A 21,409-nucleotide genomic window follows, 5' to 3' on the forward strand; every position below is an offset into this window, starting at 1 on the left:
AGATTGACCACCAGTCCTAAATCGTTTAGAAGAGCTAGGGTCTCCGAGGTGTGTCGGCGGAGCTCCTGGCTTGAAGGGGCCACTATCAACCAGTCGTCTAGGTATGGAAAGATCCTGATGCCTCGGCGATGAAGGTGGGACACCACCGGTGCCATGCACTTTGTGAATACCCGAGAAGCCGTGGCAAGGCCGAAGGGCAGAACGTTGTACTTGTAGATGTCCGTCCCGACGGCAAAGGCTAGGAACCGGCGGTGGCTCTCCCGGATGCTGACATGGAAGTAGGCGTCCTTCAAGTCGATGGTCGCAAACCACAGGCCCTGGTGCAACAAAGGTAAGATAGAGGCAAGGGTTACCATCCGGAACCGGTGATAGGAAAGGTAAGCATTCAGGGCCCTCAAGTCCAAAATGGGTCTAATGCCCCCATCAGTCTTAGGGACCGTAAAATAACGGGAGAAGAAACCTCTAGGGATGTCGACAGCATCGACGGGCAAGATGGCGCCCTTGGACAGCAAAGTGCGTACTTCGTCGAGAAGGGTGTCTGGGGGGGGGGGGTGGATAGGAAAGCTCCAGTTGGAGGGAGCTCTTCGAATTCGAGGGCATAACCCCTACAGACGATGGTGAGGGCCCAAGAATCGGTGGAGATCGAGGCCCAGATGTTGGAAAAAGGCCTCAGCCTATCCAAAAAGCAAAGGGATGAGGAGGCGACGGAGTACGCGGCATCACTTCAATTCCTCTTCTTGTTCTGATCGGGATTCTGCCTCCGGTAATTCTTTTTATATTTAGGAGCGGAGCGACGACCTGAAGAGGAGGAGGACTGCGAGGGGTACCTCTGCCTTGGCTGATCCTGGCGCTGAAAGGGACGATCCTGCTGGTAGGATCTCTGACCCTGCCCGTACCATGGACGGACGCCAGTGAAGCGTTTACGCGAAGCCTGAGGAGAGGATGACATACCGTGCTTCTTTGCTGCGGTCCGCATCCGGTACTTGAAGTTAAGTTTTTCATCCGTCTCGCGGTGGAAGAGGCCGTCCTCGTCAAATGGCATGTCCTCTATGGTGGTACGGGCGTTCTGGTTGAGGTCCGAAGATCTCAGCCAAGCGTGTCTGTGCAAGGCAATTGCCGCAGCCATGGATCTTGCCGAGCAATCTGTGGAGTGTCTGGCAGATGTGATTAGCCAACTCCCGATCGAGTGCGCCTCATCTCGAACCTCGGAAAGGGTGGCCTGTGAGTCATCCGGGAGGTCGGGGATTAGAGGGGAGATCTTCTCCATCAGCCACTGGATATATGCCCCCATACAAGCATTGTAGTTGGCCACTCTAATCCCCAGGGCTGAAGAAAAGTAAGCCTTCTTGGCTAAAGCGTCCACCTTTTCTGCCTCCTTGTCAGCTGGCATCATGGACGATTTTGGGGTAGATGTCCGCTGAGCGCCCTCCACAATGGCGAAATTCTGCCTCGGGTGGCCGAAGAGCCATGAAGGAATGGAGGGAGCAATCCTATAAAGAGACTCTACCCTGCGATTGCTAGAAGCCGTAGAGGCGGGCGCTTCCCACGAACGTCTCGCAAGCTTCTCTAATGATGGTAGCAGGGGGATTGCAGGCAGGGTGGGAAGCTTGCCATGGATTCTCCTTTCGATGGGGTCCGAGGCCTCATCTTCCACCTGGGAGGTCTGGATGTCGAGTGCATTTGACATCTTTATCACGTGCTCAGCAAAGGTGCGGACATCATCCGAAGGTGAAACGGCCCCGGGCTGGGCGAATTCCTGGACGGAAGGTTGGTAGTCTTCGGCATCCGAGGAACCGGAGTCCCTCCGGGGACGGTACCGAGTGTGAGAAAGGGCCTCCTCCTCGGGGTCAAGGTCCACTATTTGAAGGTCGGAATCGGGGGCAACATCAGCCCGGCGGGAGGACGATGTGGTGTCCCGGGTTGGCCTGGTGCGTGGGTCTAATTTGGATTTCCGCGAAGGAGTCCCAAAGCGGGATGCAATGGAGTCGTGTGTGACCGCCATATAATAGGTGTCCGTCTCACTGTCATAAAGATAGTCCAGTTTCTTCGGTTCCCTCGGAGGAGAAGGCGAAGCGGCCCGGTGAAGCATGGCGGTGTGGACTACCGATCTCGGCATCGGGGTGACCGAACGACGGCTATGCGTGGAGCTCGCTGGAGACGCCGGTTCGGAGATGACGTCAATAGTGTCATCCGGCATGTGGCGAAAGCTAGGCAGGGCTCAGCCATCTGAGGGAGGACTACGAGGACGGTCCGGTCGGGTAGCGGAGGCCTTTGCATGCTTGGAGCTCCCAACCTTGGAGCCTTTCTCGGCAGGGCGAGATTCTAGAGATCTGCGCTCGGTGGCCGGCCGGTCCCGAGAGGTCTCCCTGCGACGGGAGTCGTCCAGATCTCGCTTGTCGGAGCGGTGACGCTTAGCCGATGGGTGTTGGTCCCCCGAGGAAGACGTATGAGCCCTCTTTGAAGCCGAGGGCGACCCCGTAGCCGAAACCGAAGCCGGGGTGGCCGCCTTGGAAGACGAGGGCCTCGAAACCGAGTCCGCTGAGGCCGAAGGCTTCAGGACCGAAGGTGTGGATCCTGAGCCCTTAGTTGAGCTCACCGAGGTCGAGGCCTTCGGGGCCGAGGATCTCGAGGCTGAACCCTTCTGGGCGCTCGAATCCTTTTCAGAAGCGCGGCTCTCCTTAGAGCTCTTCTGGCGCTTATCCTTCTTGGACGGCCGAGGAACGTCCACCGAAGGTGTGTCGGCGTCGGGTCCCTCACGGAGGGTCACCTCCACAGAGGTCGGAGGCTCGGCCATAGGCTGAGTTGGGGCCTCGGGAAGAGCCGGTAAGGGCGCGGATCCGGTCGAAGAAGGCGGGCCCAGAGAAGACATGGCACCTGCGGAAAAGACCTTGGAGTAGATAGCCGCCTTCAATCTAGTCTCCCGGTTCTTCCTCTCTTGGGGAGTGAGGGATTTACACAGGGCGCAGGATGCTGGGATATGCGCCTCTCCCAAACACAGGAGACAAGCCGAATGAGGGTCCTGGCCGGGGATTTCCCCCCCGCAAACGGTGCACTTTTTGAAGGGCACCGATGGCATGATCCGCTTACGGTTCATAGTCAACAATCCGAGGTCCACAACAAGGGTCAATTCGGTTCGAGAGAATGGGAAGACGTACAGTCCAAGGTCGCAACGTTCAATCAATTGAGGGTCAAGCAAAGAGAGGTCAATAAAACAGTCCGTGGTCAAACTACCAGTGATCCGATAATCAAAGAGGAGCGAAGTTCCCAAAGGCAGCAAACGCGGCGGAAAAAAGGAACTGGGGAAAGAGCGGGAAACCAGGGGCTTTATAAGGGATGGGCGGAGCTACCGCCAAAAAGTTTCTATATGTTGCAAAGAGTACTTTGCCCAGTGATTCTAGAAGTTTCCGAAGGCACTGCGCAGGCGCAGTACAACCCATTTGTATGATTCGCAGAGACCACGAAGAAGAATAGAGGTTACTGTGACAAAATGGGGAGAGTAGATTAGGTGCGAAAGCACTGAGCAGACTGTGATTGACGCTACATGGAAACCAATGGGGTAATAACTTGTTGCCAATGTGTCAATGAAGAAGAGATACAGGTTGAGTCTCCTTTATTCAAAATGCTTGGGACCAGAAGTGTTTGGGATTATTGGGTGGTGGTAGGGGGGAATACCTGTACAGTTATCCCTTCTAATTTGTGGAATTGGAGTCAGTGATCTTGCTTTCCGTGACGGCAAGGCAAGTGGGATTAAAATGGCACACACACCAGGCTTTGAATATATGTGAATTTCTAGGGGGAGCAGATCCCCCGCGAAAGTGGAGGAATTGCTGTATTCGCATATACATGCATAATGAGATATCTTGGAGATGAGACCCAAGTCTGGTAGCTGAATCCAGGTGAGCAGCCTCTCTGGGGAAAGTTCTTTCATGAAACCCCCCTCATGCGCATTGGTAAGACTAGGCAGCAGCCAACGGACACTTTCCACTTCAGGCCAGGCAAGCAAGGCGGCAGCAGGCGCTCTTCCTGCTTCTACGTTTCTTCAGGCTTCAAAATATCCTTTCTGAAGGACACACAGAATTTCAAGTGCAGTCAAAAGACTAATACGGTGCTGTCGATTTCATCTTCCTTTAAAAAAAACTATTGTGGACTACCACTATGGAAAGCACCAAATTTAGCCAAATGGGGTGAAAATCCATCAACCGCTCCAAGAAATCTGCCCAGGTACAGAGAGACATCTTCTTTCTCAATAAGTGCAAGCAACAGGATGTCATTCCGAAAGGTCTGCATGTGAAGAACTCTCTGCAGACTGCTTGCCGATCATTTCCATACACAAAGGATTTTGAATTTGAATTAACATTCTCACACACCAATGGCATATATAGGTCTGTCCCTGGCTTTCCACACTACCAAATGCATCTGAGGAAGTAGACTGAAGTCTATGGACACTCATGCCACCAACTTCTTTCAGTTAGTCTCAAAGGTGCTATAAGATCTCTCTACATATGGAACATTTAGTGTGGGGAATGCCCCCCCTTATATCCCATACCTTAACATTCAAAGCACCGGGGGCCAAAGGCACAGGTCCCATGCCTTTACACCTCTCTCTCTGCTCAGCCCACCCTAAAGAGGAATGGCTGTGTTTGCAGGTTGTGCTGCAGCCACTCCAAACTACAAGGTTGCGAGTTCAAGACCAGCTAAAGGGCTCAAGCTTGACTCAGGCTTGCATCCTTCCGAGGAGGGAGCTAAAATAAGTACCCAGATTGTTGGGGGCAAATTAGCTTACAGTTGTAAACCGCTTAGACACTGCTTAGGCGGTATGAAGCGGTATATAAATGAAGCTTGTTTACAATTTATTTTACTTGCTTATTTAATTCATTTATACGTTTTCTTTCTCCCCGGAAGGGATCCAAGGTAGGCTCCAGAACAGCAAATAAAAAACGTTTTCAAAAAGTTTTAAAGCCAGTGTAAAATCCCCATATTACAACAGTATAAAATTGCTTTAAAAACATACTTAAGTTACAAACAGATAAAACATACACCTAAATGAGAACCTTCCTTGCTTACCCATTAAATGCTTGCTTAATTAAAAATGCCTTTGCTGGCTGGGGAAAGGAAAGCAGGGAGGGAGCCATCCTAGCCTCTCGCAGAAGGGAGTGAAAGTCCCATAGCACTTCATAAAGGCTAACAGATAAGTTTTGCCAAAGGCTTTTGTGGACTGGACCATCCGGCTTCCTCAGATGTATGGCATGTTATTCTCAGCAGACATATATCTAGATGTGTATATGGAAGGAGGAACGTATACACTGAATGACAGCTAAGTGCAAAAACTACAGTCTGCAATCATTGGACAGAGCTGTCAAACCCTATCTTTCCCCAGCCCTTATATACATCTGTGCCTTCAAATTGCCTGTTGACTAGCAGCAACCCCATGAATTTCATAGGGTTTTCTTAGGCAAGGGAGCCCCAGAGGTGGTTTTGCCAGTTCCTTCCGCTGAAACAGAGCCTATGGAGTTTGGGATTCTTTGGTGGTCTCCCATCCAAGTCCCAACCAGGGCTGACCAGCCTTAGCTTCTAAGATCAGCTGGGGGTCTGATGCCTGTGTGTGTCTAAAGTGCCTTCCAGTTGTCTGTTGACTTATGGCAACCTCATGGATTTCGTAGAGTTTCCTTAGCCAAGGAATCTCCAGAGCTTTTTCCCAGTTCCTTCCTCTGAAACAGAGCCTACAGCACCTGCTATTCGTTGGTAGTCTCTCAGCCAAGGACTAACCAGGGCTTACCTGGCTTAGCTTCCAAGATCCTGATCCTTAACCTCAGTCTATTTCATTCCCCGCCAAACACCACCAGAAACACAGTCTAAAGGCAGCCGGTACACAAATGCGGCACATGCTAAAGATGGGGAAATAGGCATTAATACTGAAATACTGAGTGGTTTAAACTGGAAATAAGATGAACGTCCTTTGCCTACCCTGGAGAATAATGCTTTTAGAAGGGAAGCAATGCTGTCATCTTAATGCTTTAGTATTAATAGCAGGGGAATCATGTAACAGCTAAAATGCATCAGCACGCTCTGAAAGGCTAAGTAGTCTGTGTGGTATGGAAGGGAATTGTCTCCAGCTATGAAAGCTCTCCTGGTTTTCACTAACTCAATTTCAATATCATACTTCTCTCTGCAATGTGATGACATTCCCATAAGCTTGGTTTCCCCAGCCAATTAAGCATCTCAGCTCCGGTTTCACTGCTCACTAATTTGCTTTTCGGCTTTCTTCGGTGGGCACAGCGAGCCAAAGAAGGAAAGTTTCCTTCTGTGGGACTTCCAAAATTTCGGGGAGTAAGTCATGGTCCTGCAGCGATCAGTGGAACCAACTAGGCTGCCCAATTTCGCCTCTTAAAACAAGGCCTGCGATCAGCGTCAATCTCTACATGCAGAGTTGCATGTTAATTGTTCTATGCAACTCTTCTGATGAACCAAGACACCAGTTGTGCAGATGAATGTACAACGAAACATACACACTCCTCCATATATGTGCACCTTCATATGCAATATGCAGTCCACACCCACATGATGTGGCACTGCATGAGGCACTCCACTTCCACATTGTGAGCCAAACATGGACACTCTGCAAGGGAGGAAAATGCCCAGCCACTTCCATAGGGGAACTTACACATGTGTAAGGCACCCACAGGATTACTAAACAAAAGGAATGCAAAGAATCCCATTTGCACAGGCAATTGCACAGAGGACTTTTGCTTCAGACGCCCCTAGACTGTGGAATGACCTGTCAGATTCGACAACTGAATAAGCTGTCTGAATTTCAAATGGCATTAAAGACCAGTCTCTTCCAGTAGGCTTACCTTGATTATATTTAAATTGTGAATTTTGAAAGCTGAATTTCAGATGTGGATTGTTTTGATATGTGTATATTTTATTTGCCCTTTTAAATTGATGTGTGTTTTAACATGTGTTTTAACCAATATTGTTTGATCATTCTTCCTGTGCCCTGGCTCTCTCGACAGGGAGTGTCAGGTAATAAATAAATAAATAATACTGTATACTTAATTCCAGTCCTTAGCAAATAAATATCCGTATCTCTGGTCAATATTTAACTGGACGTGGGAGGGGGAATTCAGGCTTCTCAGGGCCCTTCCCTTTTGTCTGTGGGGTTGGCAGGAGGCATCTGAGTTCTGCTGCAGGAGGACACTTTGCAATGTTACTCTGACCAAAAATCCACGACAAACTTCAGGTAGATCAGAAAGTTTATTGTAAGGACTAACTAAGTAGAAGTATTCCTGGCCACGTCTTTGTTGAATCTGAAGAACTCCAAATAGAGACAGAACCTTAGAATTCCCCAGACCCCTCCCTTTGAGTTGGGTCCCTTTGGTTTAGCCTTTGATGTAGAATTTCTCCCTTTGTTCTGAAGGGGGGAAAGAAGGGGGGGGGGTTTGGCCATTTGGTTCCTAGTTCCTCTACCAAGTAGAGATCTAAGACTATATGCACCTTTGGTATCAGTTTACCATCAACCCCTCATAAAACTGCCTAACTGCCATGCAATACGTGACCATCCAGCCCATTCCTCATGGTGGCAGCCCCCCTATTCTCAAAGTGACTGTCTATCTATATCTCTACCTCTCTATATATGTGTATCTATATCTTCCCTATTTGTGGGTGAGAACCTATTCCCTGACCCCCACTCTGCGGTTTATCTATCTATCTCCCGATCCATCTATCCATCCATCCATCTATCTATATCATCTATCTCTACAAACCTCATGGCAGAATACACCCTGAATGACTGACTGAAGGTGGATTCTGACACCCCCAAAGGCAGAAGGCTCAGTGGCAGTAAAGCTAGTAACCGGAAAAGACTAAGCTTTTGTTTCTGTGACTGCCAGTTCAGCTGCAAGAGTTCTTACACCCATCATCCCCCAGAAAGGCCAACACAACTCGATGGGAGTCCAACCAAACTGTGGGTGCCAAACAGGAATTGGTGGGTCAGGAGATGAGACCAAGAGTCAGGGAAAGCAGTCTGGATAAAGAGGCAATGCCCAGTTTGGAACTGAGGCTGCAATACAAGCAAGGCAGAAGAGGGAAAAAGCAGTGTGAGAATGGCAGAAAACCACAAAGTCAGCGAGGAAGCAAAAGCCACTGAGAAAGAAAATTCAAGAGGGAGAAAGTAGAGAAGGGAGACACCGTCTAGTGAAATGGGTGAGACAGCTGAAAGGAAGCACAGGTGTGCATTCAAATAATATTACACACAAAGAAAGAGAGGCAACTTCAGTGGGAGGAAGGTGGAAACCAGGCTCAGTTGAGCTTCCTTCCAAAGAATCCAGAGCAGAGTCTTAGATTCTGGAGAACATTCATGCTGCCAACCCCCAGAGCACTCACCCTTCTCTAGAAAGAGTTACAGCCTCACTTTCCTTTCTGGATTTCCATCCTGCCACTTGTCCTGACTGGCCCTTGGCTCTTTGCATGCATTCTCTCTTCTCTCTCTCTGCAAAGTACAGCGGATGTGCTTTCTGTATATGCTTTGACCTCCTCCACAGCTGAAATTTCACAGCAATTAAATTCCCTTCAAGCTTCAATTAATATCCTTCTCTTGACACGATAGGTGTTGCAGTCCATTCAAACAAATGGGACTAAGTTAGACTTTATACCAGGTGAAGGCCCAGCTCCATGCTGGCCCACACTCTTGATAAACAGAAGGCCTCCTTAAGTCATCCTCCTGGCATCCTCCATTTAAAGAATCCCTAGTAAAGACAGGGAGCCTTTACCTTGGCTCTTTGAAAAAGCAGGCTGTTGTCTTGCCTCTGTGGTCAAAGGACTTTGAATAAAGCAACCCCTTGATTTCCCTGGCCTGGTTTGCACAGAAATGGGAATCCGTGTCAGATCCCCCTTCCGCCACCCCCAAAGGCGTGTTCATTTTGAAAGCCAGACCTTGATGCTGAAAATAATGAGAAAGCACCACCTAAATCAAAACAGCCACCAACTCCATTCAATGAAATGCAGCCACAAATGCTTTATTCAAAGGACAGGCCCATTTGTGTCACACAATTATAATGTTATGATTCCACTTTGGTCCATCATACGGGATTCGGGAGTTTTCAAGGTTTTGGGGTGGAGGGTGTTTAGAAATTGCAGCCAAACAATTCCTCTGTCTCTCTGCAAAATACAGTCCCCGGGATTCTATTGTATGTGGCCACAACAGTTTAAATAGAGCCATTGCACTATAATTGTGTAGTGTGGATGGGCTTCAGGTTTGATTCCTTTAAAAAAGACCTGTTGGCTTTGCTTCCTGCCTTGTCCTATTTACCAGCTTAGAGCTAAACAACACTGTTAACAAACAACATGGAGGCCGGTGAGGGGGACGGAGACTGATAATGATCAGGATTATGACAGGGACACAAGAGAATTTCACCAGGCACCATCCCAGGACCGCTGCACCAGGAATTCCTTTGCCCTGCCATACATCTGCTGCACCATATGTCACCAATGGCAGAGAGACCGCCAGCCCCCACCTTAAGATCTGAGGAGTCCAGCTGGAGAGGGATTTGGTTCAGGGACACTCTCCCAGAGGGTCCCTTTAGTTCCTGGCAGCATTGTGAGGGAGAACTGCATTCCATGAGGCCACCATAACTGAGCTTCACCAGGCATAACTGCTAAGTCACTAACTGCAGAAACCTCCAGGTTACAGGAAGGAACATTATCTGGGGCACATAGCACTAGTTAAACTTTCCTCCCGGGCCTGCAGAATAAGAGAATAACATGGCATGGAGACACCTGTTTGTATGGTGAGGCAGACACTGGCAGCTGTGGTTGTTGTTCCCGTGTGTACGAAAGCGAGGCTTTGGTGCGGCGGACAAGCCCCTGTGCTTTTGGAACACATTTACTTCAGCCAAGTCTCACTACTAATAAGGAGCCCTAGGCAGCACAGAAATAGCTCTCCTCCTGCCTACTTTTATCCTCACAACAACCATGGGAGGTAGGTCAAATTGACCTACTAAAAATCTGTGTGTGATTCATAGGGCAGTCCAGCAAACCTTCTATATTGCACTGAATTGTTTTGTTAGCAACCTGGAAAGTGGGAATGCATGGCATTAGTCTGACTGAGATATAAATCAATCTAGCATGAAATTCAAACCCTCTTTCCTTTGGACAGACACAGATACATCACAACTGTCACACACTCTTAATTTAACACCATGCTCTTGCCACTCTTGGCCATTAAATCTATTCTACATCAGTGTTGCTTTCCTAGAGTGCAAGGCTCTGAGATTGCACACTGGCTCTCTGACCTACTATCACTTTGCATACAAGTACATACACCTAAGAATAAAAATGATCTACATACGGACACAGACAGACAGATATAATTATTTATATCCTGCCTTTTGCTGAAAACTGGGACTCAAGTCAGCTTACAAAAATATACAAATATATGAAAAGTGAAGGTTAAAATATAGTCAAACTATATAGAGAATTAGGAACAATTTGAAAGCTCAGTGCAGGCACAAGGCCAAACAGTAAGATTTACAGAGAAACAAAGAAATTGCTAGTTCCCAAAGGCCTGTTCAAATATTAAACTCTCCACTCTCCTATAGAACAAGAAGAAGCTGGGAGCCAGCCTAGCCTTCCTAGGAAGGGGCTCCTGAGCCTGGGAGCCTGTCTTTTTGGATTATGTTTGGGTATGTTTAGCCTGGAGAAGGGAAAGTTAAGAGGTGATATGATAGCCCTGATTAAAAATCTGATGGGATGTCACATTGAGGAGGGAGCAAGCTTGTTTTCTGCTGCTCCAGAGAACAGGACCCAGAGCAATGGATGCAAACTATAGGAAAAGAGACTCCACCTCAACATTAGGAGGAACTTCCTGATGGCAAGAGCTGTTTAACAGTGGAACACACTCCTTCCTCGGAGATTTTGGTGGAGTCTCCCTCCTTGGAGATGTTTAAACAGAAGCTGGATGGCCATCTGTCAGGAATGCTTTGATTGTGAGTTCCTGCATGGCAGAATGGGGTTGGACTGGATCAGGGCCCTTGGGGTCTCTTCCAGTTCTATGTTTCTATAATAAGCCTGAGGGCAGGGCAATGTAAACTATTCATGAGCCACTCTGGGAGGTCTTTTTGACTGGAGTGGGTTATAAATACGCTAAATCAATTAAATAAATGAAGCAGGCCTGGTTTGTTTAGTTTCACTTATGAAAAATATGGCAGAAGAACATTGCCAAATGTTTGTTCATTTTGATGCTCAGGTCCAAATGGGGCAGAAGTATTTCTTGGGGTTAAAATCATACCTGCGCTAATATTGTTTTCTCACTGAATCTTCCATCATCCTTCCATTCTCTTCTAATGATTATTCACAAGCGCAAACTGAACCAACTGAGGATCATGAAGCTAGTTAACAGGATGCAAGCAGAAAAGGACAAGTGGCAGAGAGCCTCTCCTTGCGGAAAGAAGACAGATGTTACTGACCTGTGACTTTACTGAAGACCAAACCCATAGGCCTAGGCCAGCATGGACACAAAAGGTTTACTTGGCATGAAGACAGAGATATATTTACCTAACTATATACAGATATCTTTTGGCTTTATTATGAATTTCACATACTGACTAATTTGGCTTCTCTACATTTCCCTAAGGTTTAATTATTAGGACACTTTTGAGTGCTTTCATTTTCATTATTATCTTTCAGTTGATGATTTACTGACATATTTTCAATAGGTGACAGCTGTTTTATCCGTTGTGTGCTTGCATGCAGCATCTGAATTGTGTTGAGCTTTCTTTTTATTATTATTATGGCCTGTGAAGGAGGAGGATGGGTCTCCAAAACATGTCAGTATTTAAGTTCATGGTTCTTGTTTCTTCTTCTGTGATATTGCTGTTAATATATACAAACGTCCAATACTGACCTAGACAGACATCTTCGCCTGCTTTTGATACAACCACTAAAAAGCCGCTCCCACAAAGCGTTAGAAGAAGTGCACACCACTCTTTTGAGTCAGCCAGCATGCAACACATTACAAAGCCATCGCTTACCATATCTGTAGCTTTATCTTCTTCCCTTGCAACTCAACAGTTTTGATCTTGAAGTCTATGCCTGTGAAATCAAACAGAATGAGACCCAAAATCAGCCATCTTGAGAAGCAGCTTTTCTGACAAACCCAAAGCGCTCCCCCGCCAACGCACGCGCGCACACACACACACACACACGCACACATGGGCAAAGACTGACAGTCTGTCTACAAAAACTCCAGAGAGCCGTTACCTCCAAAGCTGACTCTGAAGGCTCAAGTACCAAACCATCATAACTTTATACCATCAAACAACGCATTGTTTTTTAATATTGTGAAGCTGCTCCCAGTCCTGGGAAAAGAGCAGGATACAAATAAATATTATAACAACAGTCTGCAACTTTGATTCTGGAGTATCAAAAGCCATAAGGACAATCCCCCCACAACAAAGTTCAAGGTTTCATGACCTATGAAGCAATAATAGAGAGGGAGTGTGAGTGTGCAGGAATGGATCTTTGTGTGTCCATGCGCACACAGGTGGGGAAAGGAGGAAGGAAGGACATAGGACTAGCTATGCAGCTCTAGACTTTTGTATGACACCCTCATTCTTGCTTTGTTTCTCACCCCAAGGGACAACTGATGCCAAGAGGAGGCCAGGGAGAATCTAACCCAGCTGTTGGTCTTGTACCTCCTGAAAGATATTAACGCCATTTCCCATGTCAGCCTTGCTGGGATAGGAACCGGGGTATCATACTCCGCCAGTTTACTTCCTGGCTGGATGGGCTTTTCCAGGCGGTATTTCTGGGACTCTCACTTTACTCAGAGTACGCTTTATTACTGTCTTGGGGCTGAAGCTGCTGAATGAGGTGGTCCAAACTACAGCCCCATCCTCTCACCTCAAAACCAAGCCCCTTTCTGCATTATTGCTCACACCTGAAGAGATGACCCCTGAGCCCTTAACATAAAGCAGGTTCAGGGTGTACGAGATTAAGCTTTATATAGTCTCCCCTCCATAACCACAGATTTCACATGCACAGATGCCACCCTCTATGGCTTGATAATATTTTTTAATGTCTGTGTGTGTGTGTGTGTGTGTGTGTGTGAGAGAGAGAGAGAGAGAGAGAGAAAGAAGAATAGCATATGCTAACTGTGATATGACTAGGGCATAAAAAATGATTATGCAGTAACTGCAAAGTATAACAAGTCACTAAAAGGACAATCTGAAATAATAAGTGTCCATAACAAAGTCAATTCGCAGTTTAAAAAACCAGAATCCTGAAGGTAAATGATATGAAGTGTAGAATCCTGTAACTTGTGAGGAACTCGAGGTTTGGAGATAACAAGATTGGAAAATTGTGAACATGACTATGTAGAACATTAAATTGAAATTTATGGCACCAAGGACACTGCTTTACTACCCCACTGTCTATAAAGGGATTTGGGCATCCATGGATTTTGGTATCCATGTTGAGGTGGAATCTCTTTTCCTGTAGCTTGCATCCATTGCTCCAGTGTCCTGTTCTCTGGAACAGCAGATAACAAGCTTGCTCCATCCTCAATATGACATCCCTTCAAATGCTTAAACAGCCCTGATGGGATTGCCAGCCCTGACATGAAGCAATGAGTGAAAGGCTTTATTTGTAAGTTCAATTGGTTCCCTCACAGCATTTGAGGGGGGTTCAATTTCTGGTTAAAACCTTCGGAATAAGACTTCAAATGTGCTATTGCAAACATTAACCAAACATTTCCTAGAGGCACGGGGGGGGGGGGGGGCACAGAAAAGGTTAGCAACCCCAGCTTTAGGGAATATAGGTCATGCATGGACCAGACCGAGTTGCAAGGCATCCACCAAGCGCTTGGAGGCATTTAAAGAACCCAAGAGCTTCTGCTGTGCCAGCAGAGGGAGCGGGTTTCTCTCCTTGTGTCCAACTCAGCCAGGACAGCGTCTCTCTGGCTGATCCCAAGCAATGAGTCACCAGCCTGAGTCAGGAGTATTCCCCTTTTGCTTACTTACACTTTCCTTCCGTACTTTCCCTGCAACCTACCACTATCATAGTCGACTTAGGGAGCTGGGGATGTTTAGCCTGGAGAAAAGAAGGTTAAGAGGTGATATGATAGCCCTGTTTAAATATTTGAAAGGATGTCATATTGAAGAGGGAGCAAGCTTGTTCTCTGCTGCTCCAGAGAACAGGACCCGGAACAATGGATGCAAGCTACAGGAAAAGAGATTCCACCTGAACATTAGGAGGAACTTCCTGACAGTAAGGGCTGTTCGGCAGTGGAATGCACTCCCTCGGAGGGTGATAGAGTCTCCTTCCTTGGAGGTCTTTAAACAGAGGCTGGATGGCCATCTGTCAGGGATGCTTTGAACTGGATTTCCTGCATGGCAGGGGGTTGGACTGGATGGCCCTAGTGGTCTCTTCCAACTCTACGATTCTATGATTCTATGATTCTAAAAGCTGTATTAGTTGAGACCAATGGTTCCCAAACTTTGTTCCTCCAGATGTTTTGGGCTGCAACTCCCAGGAGCTTCTGGGAGCAAGAGAGGGCAGAGAGAAGCTTGTATGCTGATGATGCTGTCCCCCAAACTCCAGAAGACTGCTCCCAGCCATTTCATATAAATGTTAAGCATCATGGGAGGCTGAATGGAGCCCCAAAGGTCAACACTGCATAAATGTCAAGGGGTCAAACCTCATTGCCTACACCTGGCAGCAACTCTGTAAACAAGACTGGAAGCCATGTAAAATGGTACACGTACACACTGCCAATTCACAGACCACTCTAGAAGGAAACCATGGGCAATACTACTGAATCCAATTGAGGAAGTGAGATATATCAACAGGGCAGAGAGTGCGTGCGCACATGCACTCTCTCTCTCTCTCTCTCTCTCTCTCTTAAGGGTCATATAACAGGACAAGCAACACTTTTTGGGACCATGTCCAAGCTTAAAGCTGGAGTGCAATGGGTCAAAACAGCCTGCTTCACTGAGGAGTCATTCCAGTTCAGCCACCTTCCTCAAAGAGGGTTAATAATAATTCACAATTAATAATAATAATAATATTTATTTGTATCCCGCCTCTCCCTGTATTGGATCAAGGCAGGTAACAACAAACATAAGAACAATAAAAATAAACACAAGCCATAAGTAAAAAACATAGCAAAACATATGAAATCCTATTCCCTATCTCCCTCCCACCTTAAAACACCAATAAAATGACAGTTCCCAACTGGAGAGTGAACATTCCCAGGAGGTCAGTTTGGGAAGGCCTGCCGGAGTTGGGTGCAGTTGTCACTTTAGGTTCAAGGGAGAGCCTCTTCCGGAGATTAAACACTTTTACCATCCTATGTAAAAAGGAAGGGTCTAGACCCAATGGCTGCGGCACAATTTCTAGGAGCTATATACATTTTGATTGAGATCAATATGCAATTATGCATGTAAAGAACTTGGAAACTATTCAAATTTAATGTAAATAAATACAGATGCAATCAAACACCAAATTACTCCTTTCTGTGTAATTACTTTTCTCTTTTAAACAAGAGAGAACTTTCTTCAAGCTTACAGCACCCAATACACCCACCATTCCTGGAGTACCTGGAAAGCCAAAGGACTGAGTCAAAAGACAAACTGTCATCTCAATATGCTTCCACAAGCCGAGACTAACTCTGCTCAAAGCAGGAAACCAGAGAGCTTCAGCGCTGCATTGACTCAATAAACCCCCAAAGTATGATTCACTGTGTACCAAGGCTGCCATTCAGGAGGGGTGCAAATGTCATAGTAGACACGCGCTTAACCATTCCTGACTGGGAGACCAGGAGTGGGCAGGTAAAGCATTTCTGGCTGCTTCCTTTGACTAATCAGCTTCAAACTCTCTTCTAAGTGGGAACGCTGGTTGTGCCGGCCAATGGCTCAGTGCACTTGCAGCTGGCGCATCAGGAGTTCAAAGCAGAGGAAAAGAGTATGTGATCATAGAATCCTAGAGTTGTAAGCGACCCCAAGAAGGGCCCTGATCCAGACCAACTCCTTTATTCTGCCATGCAGGTACTCTCAATCAAAGTATCCCTGACAGATGGCCATCCCACCTCTGTTTAAAGACCTCCAAGGAAGGAGATACCACCACTCTCCAAGGGAGCGTGTTCTGCTGTAGAACAGTCCTTACTGTCAGGAAGGTCTTCCTAATGTTGAGCTGGAATTTCTTTTCCTGGAGCTTGAATCCACTGCTTTGCATCCTATTCTCTGGAGCAGCAGAAAACAAGCTTGCTCCCTCCTCAATGTGACATCCCTTCAAATACTTAAAGAGGGCTATTATATCACCCCTTAACCGTCTCTTCTCCAGGCTAAACATACCCAGCTCCCTGATCCTACAGTTCACTCCCAAATCTTAAGACATTTTTATGAACTCCTACAAAGCACTAAAATCTGAAGCACTATACATATATTCAACGCTAAGATCTGCTCACAGGCTTGCAATCTGGTAGAAACAAAGCAAAGGATGTGAGGAAGAAATAGGGAGAAAAGATGAACATAAATGCTGGATCAACAGCTCTTTCTCTGGCTGACAGATGGAGCCAGGCTGACATGGCTCTGAAATCACCAGCATTAACCCAGCACTGACCCACAGGGACTGAAGCGACTGCTGCTCCACATGCCTTCACGAACGCTACCTGGATCTGGTTGGCAGTCATGAGTTTTAAGACCCAGCGCACGGTCTGAAGGCTGAGAAGAGTTGGGAACCTAGCAGGGAAAAGTAATAAACTCTGGAAAACATGCAAAGTGTTTTTGTAGCACCCTCGAGACTAACTGTGCAAAAGAAGTTGTAGCATAAGTCTTCGGAGGAAGTAGGCCAAGTCTACAAAAGAGTATGCTGCACCTTCTTTGCTGAGCTTAGTCTCAAAGGTGATACAAGGTGCCTTTGCATATTGATATTCAAAATTAACATGGCTCTGCCTGGAAAGCATGAAACTGAAGCTTAAAAGAACTGTTAAAAATGAACTACATGTTACTGAAAGTAGTTATGAGTGGCCTTTGACTAAGTGGAGGACGGAGAGGGGCTGTGAAGCCTGTATTTTCCTGGGGGGTTTTCTCTACAAAATATTTCACTCTGGATATTACAAACCCTTTATTCTTTGCCTGTTAAGCAGAAAAAGAAACTGGATTCATGTAGTAATCCGACTATTCAAGGCACTGTTAAGCCACAACTATTTTTCACCCAAAGCTCTACCAATAGTCGATCCTTTCCTTGTAAAAGTATCACAGAACTACAGTCCCTTTTACAGAAGCAGAGAGTTGGAAGAGACCACAAGAGCCACCCAGTCCAACTCCCTTCCGCCATGCAGAAACTCACAATCAAAACACCCCCAAAAGATGGCCATCTAGTCTCTGCTTAAAGACCTCCTAAGGAGGAGGCTCTACCACTCCCCATGGGTTTCCAAGGCAGCATCTCCCACTGTCAAACAGCTGGAATCTCTTTTCCTGTAGCTTACATCCACTGTTCTGGGTCTTGTTATTATTAAATTGTTCTCTAGAGCAGCAGAAAACAAGCTTGCTCCCTCCTCAATATGACTTCAAATATTTAAACAGAGCTATCATATCACCTCTTAACCTTCTCTTTTCCAGGCTAAACACCCCCAGCTCCCTAAGTCTTTCCTCATAAGGCATGATTTCCAGGCCCTTCACCAGTTTAACTGCCCTCCTCTGGACACGCTCCAGTTTATCCACATCCTTCTTGAATTGTGGGGCCCAGAAGTGGACATAGTGTTATTCCAGGTGAGGCCTGACCAAAGCAGAATAGCGTGGCGCTATTTCTTCCCTTGATCTAGAGACTATACTTCTATTGATGCAGCCTAGAATCACATTGGCCTTTTTAGCTGCCGCATCACACTGTTGATTCACGTTCAACTTGTGGCCTACTAGGACTCCTAGATTCTTTTGACACATATACAGTGTGCCCTCCTCTTACACGGGGATCCATTCTGGATCCCTCTGCGTAAGGGGAAATCAGCATATGGTGAAGCCCCATAGGAAGTAATGGGGCTTGTGCTCGTGGTGTGCGGAAGCGCGCATGTGCCCCATTAGTTCTTCCAGGGTGCGTGACGGGCTCTTCCAGTGTGGCTTTCAGCATATGCTGAAAGCTGCATATGGTGTGCCCGCGTAAAACGCAGGCACACTGTAAATCAGGTGCCCCCCCCCATCCTATATCTATATATTTCATTTTTCCGCCTTAAGTGCAGTAGCTTACATTTCTCCGAGTTGAAATTCATTTTGTTAGTTTTGGCCCAGCTTTCTAATCTGTTACGGTCATTTTGAATGTTGATCTTGTCCTCTGGAGTATTAGCTACTCCTTCTAATTTGGTGTCATCTGCAAATTTGATAAGCATGCCCTCTATTCCTTCGTCCAAATCATTGATAAAGATGTTGAATAGCCCTGGGCCCAGGACAGAGCCCCACTGGACACCCCACTGGTCACTTCTCTCCAGGATGAAAAGGAGCCATTGTTGAGCATCCTTTGGGTTCGGTCAGTCAGCCAATTACAAATCTACCTAACAGTCAAATTGTGTAGCCCACATTTTACTAGCTTGTCTGCAAGAATGTCAGGGGGGACATTGTGGGAAGAGATGGGGAAAGGGGCCTGCTCTGCAGTGGCACCCCAGTTATGGCATGCCCTGGCATCAGCATTGGTATTATTTGACGCCAAGTCAAAACGTGGCTTTTTAGGAAGGCCTTAGTGCCTATCTGATTTATCAAAGCTGTGCATGTGATGTGGTTACATTATTTTAAATTGTTATCATCTGTTTGAAACTGTCTGGTTTTTCACTGACTAATGATTTAATATATTATATTCATTTAAAATGATTGTTATTAAGTATTGTTTTAATCTGTTTTGATTGTAATCTGCCCTGACATCTTCAACTATAGTGTGGGATATAAATGTTTTAATTTAAAAAGTAATGAGTAAGTAAGTTGGGAGAAAAATGATAAAGCCAGAGTGGCATTGTGGTGAACCTGTTTTTCCACATGGTCACAGTGAGAATTAAATTTGTTTCCTATTACATTTTTGAGCACCAGGACCCTGAGCAATGGATTCAAGCTCCAGGAAAAGAGATTCCAGTTCAACATTAGGAGAAATTTCCTGAATGTAAGGAACTCTGGGAAAGTGTTTGACAGTGGAACTCACTCCTTCCTCGGAGTGTAGTGGACTCTCCTTCCTTAGAGGTCTTCAAACAGAGGCTGGATGGCCATCTGTCGGGGATGCTTTGATTGAGAGTTCCTGCATGGCAGAATGGAGTTGGACTGGATGGCCCTTGCGGTCTCTTCCATAAATATGATTCTATGAAAATGGCACTGCACACTCACCAGAAGGAAATACAGTTGGATCTCTGTATCTGTGGCGGATCCGTTCTGGACCCCTCCAAGGATACAAAGAAATGGTACCTCAAGTTCCATGTTCCCTAATGGCAGTATAACATGTGCACAACTGCTTGTGCAACTGCATGCACACACCACCATTGGCACCAACAGGGCTTCCTGTCCACAAATACTCAGATCCACGGATGGCATGCCTGTGGATATGGAGGCCCAGCTGTAGCAATAGACTTGGGAAAACTCCAAGGTGTAAAGAAGTAAAAGCAAGGTTTAAAGGCAAACTTAAGAAGGAAAACTAAGAAAACACCATCTTAGTGGACAGCAGTCACTAGTAATGCTCAGTCTGCATTAGGCAGGGTTTAAGCAATGTTTGTATCTTACAGGGGTCCAAAACACACTGCAGAGACAATCCAGTTTCAGCCTGCTTTAACTGCCCTGGCTCACTGCTAGGGAATCCTGGGATTTGTAGTTCTCAGTGGCCTTCTTAGTGGCTGCTCCTGCCCTTGGGAATGCCCTTCCATGAGAAGCAAGGCTGGCCCCCTCCTTGCTGGCCTTTCGTCAGCAAGTAAAACGGCTCTGTTCAGGCAGGCTTTTAATGTGTAGTTATGGGATGGGTTTTGTATGGGATGGATACTGTGATTTCATTGTGGTTTTAATATTTGTAATTTAAAATTTTAACTGATGTTTAATTTTTTATTGCAATAGGTTTTTAAAATTGTTATTGTGAGCCACCTTGGGCCCCTTCGGGAAGAAATGTGGGATACAAAACAAACAAACAAACAAATAAATAAATTGTGGCACCAGAGCTCTCTGACAGAGAAGGCAAAACGTCTCACAAAACTACAGTTCCCAGGATTCCCTAGCATTGAGCCAGGGCAGTTACAGCGGTCTCAAACTGGATTACTTCTGCAGTGTGTTTTGGACCTATGCTTCAAGACTGCATGAGGGATCATAGCCATGTATTGTTGAAGAAACACAAGATGTCAGTGGAAAAGTTGTCTTTATATCTAGGATTTAGTTTGGCATTTCTCTTGTCAATTGCATGCCAAATGCCTTAAATTAAATGTGCATCAATCCACGGTGCCACTGCTTAGCCACACTTCTGCTATGGCCATTGAACAGGTTCACAAAAGAGAACTGCCTCCCCCCTATCATCCTTAGAGATAAATGAGAGGAAGCTCCTTACTGGTTTAACAAGTATATTGTGCTTTCAGTTGACCAATAAAGGTATCACTGATGGTTTTTTGTTTGTATTGGTTTAACAAGTGTTTGGGCTGCTGAACAGTGAGCATCTGAGTTGCGAATGAGGGGACGTCCTGTTGAACCAGTTGGGCCTTTGATCTGATTCAGCGCTGCAATACTCTTCTGAACCGCCAAGCAAGACGGCTGCAGTTACAGGGATGCAGTGCATTCTTGCAAGTTTTTATAGATAGCTCTCATCTAGACGTTAGCAAATGAGTTTCAGGTGCCACACCTGCCTGTACCACACCCTACGTAGGCAAAGGGAACTAATGCTACAAGCAGAAAGGGCACAGTCGCTGGGCCTTCATAGGACAAATGCGTCTCAGAGCCCGGCAGGACAAGCCACGGGGGAATGAAGACTTTTACGACTGCCAGGTAGGTCAGTTATGAGTTCAGGCTCTGCGTATCTGGCGTGCTCAGCGTTGATGAAATGAGCAGGCTAAGAAAGGCTTACAACCCTACTGGCACCTCTTTAGTAGCACCAGAGAAAGAGTAGACTCCATGAGGGAGACCTTTGCCATCTCTCCTAATAGTGGCTTTCAGGGCCTCCTATTTTAAGGGGCACCACAACTCTCGAGGCAAGCTGAATGGAGCTACAGGAACAAACTCCCTCGGAGTGTAGTGGAAACTCCTTCCTTGGAGGTGTTTAAGCAGAGGCTGGATGGCCAGCTGTCAGGGATGCTTTGATTTAGATTTCCTGCATGGCAGGGGGGGTTGGACTGGATGGCCCTTGCAGTCTCTTCCAACTCTATGATTCTATGAGAAAGGTCTAGGAAAATTTTGGAGGCGCTTCAGATAAGAAAGAG

At 46.5% G+C, this 21,409-nt stretch overlaps 1 protein-coding gene across 1 annotated transcript in view; it reads right to left on the reverse strand.

The window, feature by feature from the left end:
• RAB10 (RAB10, member RAS oncogene family) overlaps window positions 1-21,409 on the reverse strand; it is a 60,810-nt gene that overhangs the window by 19,424 nt on the left and 19,977 nt on the right. The window contains exon 2 of the mRNA XM_089528656.1: window positions 12,027-12,087. Within this exon, the coding sequence (XP_089384782.1) occupies window positions 12,027-12,087 (61 nt within the window). The remainder of the gene's footprint in view (window positions 1-12,026; window positions 12,088-21,409) is intronic.

The sequence above is a fragment of the Sceloporus occidentalis genome, unplaced genomic scaffold (assembly GCF_023333645.1).
Source record: "Sceloporus occidentalis isolate IW3139 unplaced genomic scaffold, rSceOcc1.0.p SCAF_6, whole genome shotgun sequence".
Classification (NCBI taxonomy): Eukaryota; Metazoa; Chordata; class Lepidosauria; order Squamata; family Phrynosomatidae; genus Sceloporus; species Sceloporus occidentalis.